General features: G+C 38.2%; 1 protein-coding gene across 4 annotated transcripts in view; it reads right to left on the minus strand.

Moving 5' to 3' along the window:
* rgs6 (regulator of G protein signaling 6) overlaps positions 1-13,056 on the minus strand; it is a 568,741-nt gene that overhangs the window by 65,434 nt on the left and 490,251 nt on the right. For 3 of the 4 annotated variants that reach the window (XM_059954274.1, XM_059954262.1, XM_059954284.1), the window contains 3 exons: positions 4,384-4,448; positions 4,145-4,221; positions 1,101-1,182 (listed from right to left, as the gene is read on the minus strand). In XM_059954274.1, coding sequence (XP_059810257.1) covers positions 1,101-1,182; positions 4,145-4,221; positions 4,384-4,448 — 224 coding nt within the window. The remainder of the gene's footprint in view (positions 1-1,100; positions 1,183-4,144; positions 4,222-4,383; positions 4,449-13,056) is intronic. The other variant, XM_059954266.1, reaches the window with a different exon arrangement.

Consider the following 13,056-nt stretch of genomic DNA (forward strand, 5'->3'; position numbering starts at 1 on the left):
ATTGGGGGTACAACCACAGAGCCATGCATCATACAAAAAGCTTATAAAAATAAATATCAAGCCACCAACAAGAAAGGAAAATATATCAAGAAAAAAAAGTTACACTTAGATCGTGGAGGAAATTTAAAGGGGTTACTTTCTAAAAACAAATGGTCACCTATTTAACAGAAATTAGGTGATTTTTCCCCTCTTCCATAGAGTCTTGAATCTTTGGAACTCTTCCTTCAAAGGCAGTGGAAATGGTATTAGTGAATATTTTAAAAATAGAGGTAGACAGATTTTTGAAAAGGTGAAAGACTTTTGGAGGTGGGCAGCAATGTGGAGCTGAAATTACAGTCAGATCAATTCCCATTTTATTGAATGGTGGATCAGGTTTGATGGACAGAATGTTAAAAGGCCTGAACAGATTAGATATGGCAAAGTTATTTCCCATGGTAGGGGAGTCTTGCGAAAGAGGGCACAACTTCAGGATTTAAGGACGTCCATTTAGAACAGGGATGTGGAGAAATTACTTTAGTCAGAGGGTGGTAAAGCTGTGGAATTTGTTGCCATGAGCGGCTGTGGAGGCCAAGTCACCGGGTGTATTTAAGGCAGAAATAGATAGGTTCTTGATTAGCCAGGACATCAATGGGGAAAAGGCAGAGGAGTGGGGATGACTGGAAGAATTGGATCAGCCCATGATTGAATGGCGATGGACTAAATGGCCTACTTCTACTTCTATATCTTATGGACTTAAGTGTTCTACTCCTGCTCCTAAATCATACATTTATCTTTACATTTAAAATCTATATCCATGTATCCATATCCTGATGAGGGGTTTCAGCCTCAAAAGTTGACTGTTTATTCTTTTCCATAGATACTGCCTGACCTACTGAATTCCTCCAGCATTTTGTGTGCATTGCCTTGGATTTCCAGCATCTGCAGATTTTTTTTCATCCATGTATTTCTGTCAACCTTAATTTATGGTCTAAAAACAGCACATCTACATTTATGATATAATTAAGAAGTTCAGCTGAGGCTCCTTGCTAGTAGTATAGAGCTTGGAATTGTGACTTCATCAAATATTCAAGGAATTCTTGTAAAAATTCAAATATACTCACAACCGGTCGGTGGACATCCCAGAATGCTCTTTCTTGACTGTCTAGGATCTTACGTTCCGTTTTGTCCTTCTTTCTGTCAATTCTAAAGGAAAATGATATCAACTTCCAAAGGAAACACTACATTTACAGGACTGTTACTTCACAGTTGGAATTAATCCTTGCAAAAATAACAGTTACTGAAGATCAACAGTGTTTCTTCTTCACAAATTATCTTCTACTCTGTCTGAGGTGAGTCATGAAATTAAGTCAGAGTGTACCTATTTGTGAACCACCTCCTTTCTATTCTCTATACTGAAATGCCATTTGCATCACTACATTGTCCTTCCCCTCAAGTATCCATTACGTTATGGACTTATGGTGCCCAGTTTTCCCAAGTCCAAATAAATGGGGTCAGGATTTACACTAGACAGGAAAGTATGGGAAATATCCAATGCATTATCTGCCTGAAATGAAAATATTGCTCCTCTACCTGGACTGTGGAATATCTCCATCATTTTCTGTGCTTTTATTGTTCTTGAAAAATTTAGCTGATGATAAACCTAGTGTCTTGTATAGTTGAAGTCCACAAAGGTAGTAAACCTTTAAATAAGATTAATGTTTATTATTCCTAATAGAAGTCAGTTGACATTTTCTAGAGGAGAATGTAGCCAACATGAAATGTCTTAAATACAACTTAGTGAGATCTGAGGAATCCCTTGACTGTTGAAGATACAATGGGAATAGGGTAAGGGCTTTTCTCCTTTTTGTTGCCCGAAATTAAGGAGTAGACGTAGGTGGGAGGTAATGCACAATGGAGCAGCTAGCAATGGAAGTTCTCATTCACAAGAAAAGTTAGATTGAATAAACATATATGCTGTGATTGGGAAATGTTCTCTTCCAGACTGATAGTATGGGATGCTGGATGAGAAAGACCTGCTCCTTGTTGTATTTATGTTCTGTGGATGCTGCTCTAATAAGGTATTGGCCATCAATCGTTTCCTATAAGACGAACAGTTGTAGACTAGGCTTCAAATACATTTTCCATAGTCAGTTCCTCTAGGTATCTAGAAAACAAACTTTTATAGCCATGAATTCATCCTCCATGTTATTACTGCTTATTTGACCAGTCCAGTCTCAATGTGGAGCAAAGATCTCATGATTACTGTGTTATACCTGTTATACCCATCTCTGATTTCCTGATTTATGCCACGCCAGACATGACAACTACTATTTTGTGGTCTACGAGTAACTTCCATCACAGTTTGGTGCATCTGAGCTCCACTTAAAATGAGTTTAATTCTACATGATGACCTGCTGAGCCAAGATCACTTCTCTATACTGTAATGTTCTCATCTCTCATTAACAGTGCTACCCCTTGTTGGATCTGACTGTTTAATTGTCATTTTCTTTGCAGTTTAACAATTATCTACCATGCACTTTAAGTAGTCCTTATATGCCTCTAGTTGCTATACTAGTATAAATATGGAAACTTCTTTGTACTTCATTAAGTGAATAGGTGTTTTCTCATTGGTTATTTTTTTTGCTGCAGTATTGAATAAGTATTCTCTAATTGGTTTATTGTTATCTATAGATTTGAATGGAATTTTCTTCTCTGCGGTTATGAATATAGCTGTTCCATGCTAGGCACTATTCATACTTTCTCTATTCTTTAGTCTTAGCTTTTCCTGTCACTATCTGTTCTGTTTCCTTCATTCTATCAATTCTTAGTAAAGCAATCGTGAAGCCGAAATTTTGTGCCTCCTTCCTCACTTCTAAAAGAATCTTGGATTACAAGGACAAAATCCATCACCTTCTTCCTTTTTACTTTTGACCGTCCTTCATAGATGTTGAATAACTTTGAATAGTCATCTACTAGCTTTGGTTGATTTGCAGCTGTAAGTTTTCTCAACAACAATTATATCATAATGATTTACTGTTATGTGTCATCAATTCATCATCTTTATTGTAAATGTGTGCATTTATATATAGTGTCTTTAATTTTGTCCTTTTAACATATTTCAATATTATGCCCTTAGTTACTGACTGCCTATGTTTTGCCTCTTTATTTAGCATACTACTTATAACTCTTGTTATTGTCCTCCCTGAATTCCCTCACTTTACCAAATTAATTTTTAAGTCCCAGTAAAAGTCTTGGAAACCTCCAATTCCACATCCCCATCCTCTTCTTCTACTTTCTCTCGCAAGAGAATATTGGACCCGGTCTTGTTCAAGTGAACAGAACTGATTTGTAATGGTTCCACTTTCTCTAGAGAAAGTCCCAATGCTTCAGAAATCTAAAACCCTCCTTTCTGTACCATCTCTTCAGCCGTTATTTATTTGCTCTGTCTTCCTATTGCTATTAGTTAGCACAACCCCAGAGGGTAGTCCTGGATTTGCTTTCTATTGCAAAAGTAATGCCTGTCTGCTCTTCTAGCTAATAAATCCACTATTACTACTGTTGTCTCACTCTTTTTCTGCTCCTATGAATCTGGGCTGATCATGACAGCACTTTTCTGCTCTATTATGTTCCCTAGGATAAAAAATAATGCAAGAAATGTATTTGTGGTTAATAGTTAGGTTAAAGCCAAATAACCCAGCAGGAGCTCAACTGAATAGCAATAAAATGTTTTTCTTGCTTTTCCAAAATGACTTGTACATTCAAAGTTATGTGTCCATCATTTTTCCAAGTATTACATAAAAGCATCAACGAGTCACAAATCTTAAATTGAACATTTGAAGACATGAATCCCAGTTATTTCTTGTTCCTTTTTATTCTGGGTTTACAAGAAAGACCAGGTAACCTAGAAAGACTTGCTATCAATCAACTGGGTAAACTCTAACTGACTTCAGGGCATATCTGGGGGCAATTCCCCATTTGCAATCCTGAACACAGCTAAATATTATAATCATGTTCTGGTTATCAGTTAAATATTATATTCATGTTCTGGGCTCAGATCATATAAAAGTAATGGCATATGAGATCAGTTTGCACATGTAATAAGAGATCTGTTATTTTCTAATGTTTATGTTCACTTTATATATTCACAAAGTTGAGAGTTACGTACTTTACTTGGGCCTCTGCTTGCATAAAGATGAACTCCCACTTTCTTGCAAATGCTCGTTGCAACCTGGCCAAATTTTCCTGCAGAATGTACAGTCATTGAGTTACCACAGAAAACAGGTTTCAGCTTTTTATTGTTAATATATGTCAGTGCAAGGTCTGAATAGAATCCACACTGTGTGTTCAAAATAACTGATTGGTGTTACAATATCACAATGCTGATTATAAAATTAGTATACCTACGGCTTCATAATCTGCAAGTTCCAATCTTGCTTTGTTCTGCATTGTCCGCTTGCACAGGTAGATCGCTATGATGGTTAAAAAAAGATGAAACAATTAATTACCTTCTTAAAATATATACATTATTTTCCAGAAATAATCCCATTTAATTGTTTTTTTTTGTTATAAAAAATGCAAGCATCCTCTTCAAAGTCATCTACTTTTTCCAAGAAGCTGTGAAATTTAACTTTTATAACATTTCTGGCCTCACACAAATCCCACGGTTGAAAAATTTCTGATAATGTACCTAATTTCTTCTTTGAAAGTGTAAGTGGCTTGTTTACCTCAAAAACTGAAGGGGATCCCATACCAGCTGAAGGGCGGAGGTACAGAATAGAAGCATGACCATGAGTTCAGTGTCCATGCGATATTGAGTAAGGCGGTGATTTTATTTTGAAAGTGCAATTATTGAATTTAGTTTAAATGTTAGATCCTGTTAATCCTGTAACTTTCATTTTTACTGGTAAAATATATTATTAAAAATGCCTTTAGTCAACCAGGTGAGCAGATATCCAGTTGAAATTGATTAACTATTTCATTATTTAACTCAAAACTACTGGGACTTGGGAATAAAAATCTGTAGTTTCTGCTAAGACACAATATATTTTAACACAAGGCACAGTGCTCAGTGTGAGTAGTGTCTATTAATTGTGGATTTTGAGAAAGAGGTTTTGGTGAGCTATACACTGAAGGTGCTGCTCAGAGATTGGCATGGGAAGAATGGATTTTAATTCATGAGGCACTGACACCAGTACTGAGTAAAAGGCAACTGCTCCACTGGAACAGACTTCACTCAAATCAAGCCAGTTTCTCCAAGTTAACGAATAGGATAACTATAATCCTAGAAAAGGCTCTAAGCTAACATGGCATTAGTAGGGGGTAGGGGAGAGGAGGATTCTGGTGAGGAGAAGTTTTGGTGAATTCAGCTGAGTTGATACTGTAGAGGGACAAAATGGATAATGACAATGGATTCAGTAAGGAATTTGATAAGGTACCCCATGCAAAGCTTATTGAGAAAGTAAGGAGGCATGGGATCCAAGGGAACATTGCTTAGTGGATCCAGAACTGGCTTGTCCACAGAATGTAAAGAGTGGTTGTAGATGGGTCATATTCTGCATGGAGGTTGGTCACCAGTGGTATGCCTCAGGGATCTGTTCTGGGACCCCTACTCTTCGTGATTTTTATAAGTGACCTGGATGAGGAGGTGGAGGAATGGGTTAGTGATGCACCATCAATAACTCACTCTGAGACATAAAGGCGAGATATCGGCTTTTATTGACTGGAAGAAGGAACCAGCAGTGAGTGGCCACCATACTACATCCTGGAGACTGAGAGGCCGGGCCCAGGCTCTGATCGCCTTTATACAGGGGTCTGTGGGAGGAGCCACAGGAGCAGTCAGCAGGGGACGTGTCCAGACAGGCACACGTAGTTCACCACAGTTAGTAAGTTTGCTGAAGACACAAAGGTTGGAGGTGTTGTGGATAGTGTGGAGGGCTGTCAGAGGTTCCAGCGGGACATTGATAGGATGCAAAACTGAGCCGAGAAGTGGCATATGGAGTTCAACCCAGATAAGTGTGAGGTGGTTCATCTTGGTGGGTCAAATATGATAGCAGAATATAGTATTAATGGTAAGACTCTTGGCAGTGTGGAGGATCAGAGGGATCTTGGGGTCTGAGTCCATTGGACATTCAAAGCTGCTGCGCAGGTTGACTCTGTGGTTAAGAAGGCATATGGTGTATTGAACTTCATGGGATTGAGTTTAGGAGCTGAGAGGTAATGTTGCAGCTATATCGGGCCCTGGTCAGACCCTATTTGGAGTACTGTGCTCAGTCCTGTTCACCTCACTATTTGAAGGATGGGGTGCAGAGAAAGGGTGCAGAGGAGATTTACAAGGATGTTGCAAGGATTGGGGAGCATGCCTTATGAGAATAGGTTGAGTGAACTCGGCCTTTTCTCCTTGGAGCAATGGAGGATGAGAGGTAACCTAATAGAGGTGTGGTAAGATGATGAGAGGCATTGATCATGTAGATAGTCAGAGGCTTTTTCCCAGGGCTGAAATGGCTAACACAAGAGGGCGCAGTTTTAAGATGCTTGGAAGTAGGTACAGAGGAGATGTCAAGGGTAAATTTTTTTTACTCAGAGAGTGGTGAGTGCGTGGAATATTCTGCCGGTGATGATGCTGGAGGCGGATACAATAGGGTCTTTTAAGAGGCTCCTGGATAGGTACATGGAGCTTAGGAAAATAAAAGGCTATGGGAAACCCTAGGTAATTTCTAAAGTAAGTACATGTTCAGCACAGCTTTGTAGGCTGAAGGGCCTGTATTGTGTTGTAGGTTTTCTATGTTCTACAACCAGAGTCTGCCAGGAAGGGGCAGATATACAAATACACATCTGCAATGAAACTCAGCGCAGGAAAAAGTGGCATAAAAACAAAACTGAAGACTCTTTATCAGAATGCAGCAATACATGGGTACAATCTAAAAGCTATTACAGAGACGAAATTGTAAAACAAACTGGATTGAAAATTAATTTTAAAAAATACTTGACTGTTAATTAGAAATAATTAGTAGTATCGATAAAAAACATTAGCTTGGAAAACCAAATGTAGAATTGGTTTAAGGAAACTGGAAGGAACAGAAAACACTGTGTTATTGGACATTGTCCATCAGTCCCCAGTCAGCTGAGGTAAAATCGAGCTCAGTATAAATCAGAAAGTTAGACACATTGATTACAAGGGTAAGGCAGAGGTTATGGGATCTTTAGTCTACAAACTAGCAGTGGAAGTGGAAAAAGTGAAATTCATAGAGTGTAAAAGAGAGGGTGTACAAGAGGAGATTATAAAAGCTTTCCAAAAAATAGTGTTTAACAGAAATTAATGTGTGTCCCTAACAGACTGAAACAGGAAAAATTATATCGAGGATTAAGAAAATGATGGAGAAATTAATTAGATATTTTGTGATTTTGTAAAAGACACAGCAGGTCTTTGAAAGTAGTAAACAGCTGTTTGGGGTGAATGAGAAGCTGGAAGAGATTTACTTCAGATTAAAAAATGGAGAAAGGTAATCTGTACCCAACAGTTTGGAAAAAGATGCTGTAGATTGAGATTTCATTTACAGACAGCAAACAGAGTAAAAATAAAAAAAGAACATTTTATATCTGTAGGGCTGTGGCAACAGGAACAATGGAACAACTAAGGTTGGGGCTCCATTGGTTGACCATGTAATATCTTAGACGAAGACCAAGTGTAATGTACCCAGATTTGTTGTTGATAGAAAGCCATGTGCCTTTGTGGAATGTGAGGAAGATGCAGAATAGATTTTTGGTGGATGCAGGGTGCAAGGATAGATGGATTAACTGAAAGGACCATGATAATTCAGATGGAATATGATGTGGAAAACTGTAGAGAAAAATAGGGATGTACGATATATTTTAAATAGCGAGAAACTGAAATATGTTTTATGTTCAGAGCAACCAGGCTTGCCCATGAATCAGTGGAAGTTAGCATGCAGATACAGCAAGAAATTCAGAAGGTAAATCGTAGGATGTCCTTGATTGCAACTGGATACGAGTCCAAGAGTAGTTCAGCATTTAACTGCAATTACCCAGTAAGACTTCACTTGGAATATAATGTCTAGTCTCCCTACTAAAGAAAAGGTATACTTATAACAGTAATATTCTCCAAATTGCTTCTTGTTATAAGGAAACTGGAGTGGGGGAATGCTTATCCTATGAAGAAAGATTAAGCAGATAGGAGCTATATCAGTGATTCCCAATGGAGGCGGTTACGTGTCTTAAGGCAGTGGTCCCCAACCACCTGGCCACGGACTGGTACCAGGCCGCAAAGCATGTGCTACCGGGCCGTGAGGAAACAATATGATTTGGCGATATGAAATGATATGAGACAGCTGCACCTTTACTCATTCCCTGTCACAGCCACTATTGAACTTGAACGCACGCGAGGTCATCAGTCGCCTAAATGCAGTGACATCCTCACGACAGGGATCACTGGTTGGCCTCGGGTAACCAGTCATTTTATGCGGCTGGCGAGAAGTGCCGTTGGTACTGGCCTGGAACCCGGATAGATGGGCGCCACCTGTTTAGCACACCAAATGTTTGTGGGGAACCCAGTGCTAAAATATTCACAGACGACCTAATTCGGGCTCAGGGTTTCATAAGTAGCAGAGCAGCTACCTCGCTGCGATCTGCTGAAAGTCATCCCTCGAGCCAAACTTTTGTTGGCAGATAGATCCTACCTACCTGCAAGGGGGGGTGGGTGCGCGTCCTGTTGCACTCCTCACTCGGTCAGTCGGTCTCTCTGGACTGCGACCGCTGTGGCTCCGGCCCTTACCTTGTCCTCTCACTGATGTGTTGCAATGATTTTATATGTTCATATGAGGAAAATATGTGCTGCGTGTTTAATATCCAAACGTTACTTAAAATGTTATGATGCTATTGACTTATAATTGACTTATCACTATATTTATGCGAGGAAAATATGCGCTGTGTGTTTAATATTAAATTTGTTAGATAAACCCTTTTAGAAACAAAATTGAGTGTATTAGCCACTTATAAGTGACTTATAGTTGACTTATCACCTGTATTCCGGTCGTGATTAACAACCCCGCCCCCACCTGTCAGCCGGTCCGCAAGAATATTGTCAATATGAAACTGGTCCGTGGTGCAAAAAAAGGTTAGTGACCCCTGTCCAAAGGGGATGTTAGGGGAATTAGAAGTCATTGGAGGGCATTCAAGGTTCTTGGGAGGGCCATAAGTGGCACCCTAATGTAAGGTATGAGAACTGTCCAACCGGTTGTTCAGCAAACACTTCCAAAAAGAAAATGCAGGAGTCACTGGAACACAGGAAGAACCATAGCTCTTCAGGCAGTGCGCACTCGTCGTCACATGTCAGAAACTCAGCAATTTCATCCGATCTTGCCAACGAAACACACAATTGAGGATGCATAAATTGGCAGCCAGGGTGCCCAACAGTTTCCCTTGACTTGTAGCACTGAACGAGTACATGCAATTTGGTAAAGCAAGTACACCCTATCAATTTTCTCTACAGATCTACGAAAATATGTTCCACAACAATACAGTGCTGGCCCAACCAAATGTCTAATGAAGCCATGAAACCATCAAGATAGCAGGAACACTTCCGTAAAAGAAACCATGGAAAGGCTACTTATGGTACTCATTACAGAAGATGAAAGAAACATTTGAAAAGCATTGTACACTCATGTCATTTACCAATGGAGTTAAAAATGACCTTGATAGTGGTCTCATTCCTTCTTACAACATTTCAAAAATGATAGCAGTGTGAGAAATCTCATACAATTGTTGAAAGATGAATAATGCCTGCGGTATCGGAAGTGCTCAGCACTGTCCTCAAAATGGATGCCAGTATCTTAAAATCAATTCTTCCAAGTGATAACTTCATAGCTCATCGTATTGACGAAATGAGTGAAGACATCGAGTATCAACTATGCACAGAGCTACAAAAAACAGAATTTGAGATACAAATGGATGAATCAACTGTATAAGACAACAAGACAATACTAATGGAATATGTGCAGTTCATGAAAAATGTATAAGTGTATGAAGAGATTCTCTTTTGTAAAAAGTTAAAAACAAATAGCAAAACAGAGAACCAATCTAACATGATCTCAAAATATATATTGAGGATAAAGGTATTCCAATTAAGAATATGATTTCTTGTGCAATAGATGGAGCGCCATATATGACAGGTCACCATGCTGGATTAGTGGCATTTCATGAAAAAATAAATTCCAAGTCTGTTTGCAATCTATTGTGTAATTCATCATCAACATCTCTCAGCCAAAAACCTCAGCCAGGTGACTTTTTTCAGGTATGACTTGTAATATCTGCTATCAACAAAATTAAAGCTCATCCATTAAATAGCAGAATATTCCACCAGTTAGGCCAAGATAATGAAGTAGAGTTTGAATGCTTGCTTCCGCACACTGAAGTACATTAGCTACCAAAAGGCTGCTGCTTAAGACATTTCTTCGGTCTTTCTGACACTATGCTTAAATTTTTGCTCAAAGTCGACAATTCTTGGAAAACAAGATTGAACTTCTACATGCAGATGGGGCATATCTAGCTGATCTGTATGACAAAATGAACTTACTAAATATGAAACTGCAGGGTGAGAATTTCAATTTAATCAGGCAAAAAGTGCAGTGTCCACCTCTATTGGAAAATTGGAAGCAAAACATTGAGAAAAGAATGTTCTCACAGTTCCCCTACATGGAAAGTATGGCCCTTTCTTTCACAGATGGTGATTTGCAAGAGTACTGCTTGCACCTGCAATCGCTGAAGAAGGATTTTCAGAATCAATTCTAGGATTTGAACAATCTGGAAATTCTGGACTGGGTAATTATCTCATATCTTTGCAAGGTCGAGGAACAGGAAGTGAGCTTCCAAGAAATAATCGAAATTCAGAATGATGAAGAACCAAGAATGTTTTTCAAAAATGTTAGCCTGTCACAACTTGAACCAGATACTTCAACTTTTGCTAAAAACCATCAAACTCAAGGGTCAAATTGATATTGAAACTACTGTACAGCACATAGGTACTGTGTAAGCTAGGTATAAAGACAAATAAAAATTTAAATCAGAATCATCTTTCTCATGTAAGCATATGGCAGACATGTTTTTACATTATGGGGGTGCTGGAAAGTATACCGTGTCTAAGAGGGGCCTTGGAAAGTATCAAGGTGCTTTAGGGGCATTGGCAAGTATGAAAGTTCTTTAGGGGAGCATTGGGCTAAAAAAGGTTGGGAAACTCTGACCTATATTCTCTTAGGTCAATGAGAGTTGAGTTATACAAAATGTGAGCTGGGCTTGACAGACCATATTAAGAAATAATGTTCTGGGATGCCCTGAACCAAAATAAGAGATAACAATAGAATTTCTAGTCTGAAATTGAAGAATAAGTGGCTCAGAAAAATAAATGCAAGATTAGTCTGTCTCTTCTGGAGGCAGTGTGGCAAGTCTGTTTGGCAAATGTTTCATCCTGTTAGGTATATTTTTTTCTTTTGAAGAATGGGCTACATAGCTCTTGAGCAGAATTGCTGTATTGATTTGTAGCTATGTGATAATAAATGAGTGGTGTTCTTGGTTAGTTCCACTTTTATAAATTCCTCTGCACATGGGTACTGCATGTATATTTCCATCTTGTGAATGCATTGTGTCAGTTTTAAAGGATAGCAATGTTAAACCTGATAAAGAATGATAAATTTATTAGGGTTAGAAATTATTATTTAGATATACAGTATGTACTTTTACACTTTTTTGGCCGTTGTTGAATAGAATGACTTAATTGAAAACGATTCAAAATAGTTTAATCTGTCATGTTTTGAAAAAGTTGATGCACACCCTTCAAGAGAAAAAATGAATGAAGCTTAAAGCTTAGAGTCAAAACTTCACGTATTTTCACCAACATAGTCAAAAGCTTATTACTGAAAATCAGCAATTTCAATTTATTCCATTAGCTTGGTAAAGAATCTTTTGCAGATGACTAGTTTGGGGTGAAATGATGCTTGATTGATTTGATAGTTCTTGTGCTGAGCCATGAGAGATATTGTTGAAACAGTTCAACTGCTCATCACCTCATCATCATACATGTTTGATCAAAACTGGATGAATAGTAATGCCCTCTATTTAATTTTCTTAAATCTTGATGATTATTGTGCAGGCACTGTAATATTAGACATTTATTGGCTTCATTATTCTGAGCAAGTGGCCCCTTTGGGCTATGTAACCACATAAGAAATGTATTTGGAGAATGAAGACACAAAGCTCAAACTTTTGAATGCACAATGTTGTTTTGACGGATGTTATTAGTATTCAAAATCTTCCTGTGTGTTCTTCATCTATAAAAGATTCTGTTCTTGTTTCACGGACTCCCAAAATAAAAAGAGAGTGTAGTAAATGCTCTCTACATAGACTATTAACAAACAACTAAAATATTGTGTGTTGGCTCTATTTGTAACAGCCAGAATGGCCTTTCAAATTTCTGGGTGTAACATGGTTTCAAGACCTGCAAATGATTATAAGGAAGGATTTTGCCATTTTTAATTTACAAGATACTTTATAAGGTAATTGAGAGATTTTTTAAAACTAGTTTTTTACTACAATCTTGGTCCTTGAGTTTTTGCCATATGATTGGTGGATAAAAATAGATACTTTGGGTTTCATTTGCACTGTTAATCTGTGGCGATGTTAAACTGGGGCTCAATCTAACTCTAGAGTGTGACAACTAAGAAAGCTGACTTTATGCAGTGATTTGGACCTAGGCCAAAAGCAGGACACACTGCAATATTTAAATGTAAAATTTAAAGAAACCTGCTTGGCACTAATGCAGCATATTAATGTGAAAGAAATCATAATTCACATTAAATGATTCGGTTGAAAGAGCTTGGCACTGAAACTGCCTGCACAAAAATAGAAATACTCAGCTCCTCAATTCCTATACCTTCATCATTATTTAGCAGAATGTTTAGCGAAACAATTACCTCACAGAGATATTGCAAGGAAAAAGGCTCTTTCATCCAAATATGTCCCAACCATCAAATGCCAATTTTTATACTAAATCTACCTGAACACAATTTATTC

Source organism: Hypanus sabinus, chromosome 2 (assembly GCF_030144855.1).
Source record: "Hypanus sabinus isolate sHypSab1 chromosome 2, sHypSab1.hap1, whole genome shotgun sequence".
NCBI classification, from domain to species: domain Eukaryota; kingdom Metazoa; phylum Chordata; class Chondrichthyes; order Myliobatiformes; family Dasyatidae; genus Hypanus; species Hypanus sabinus.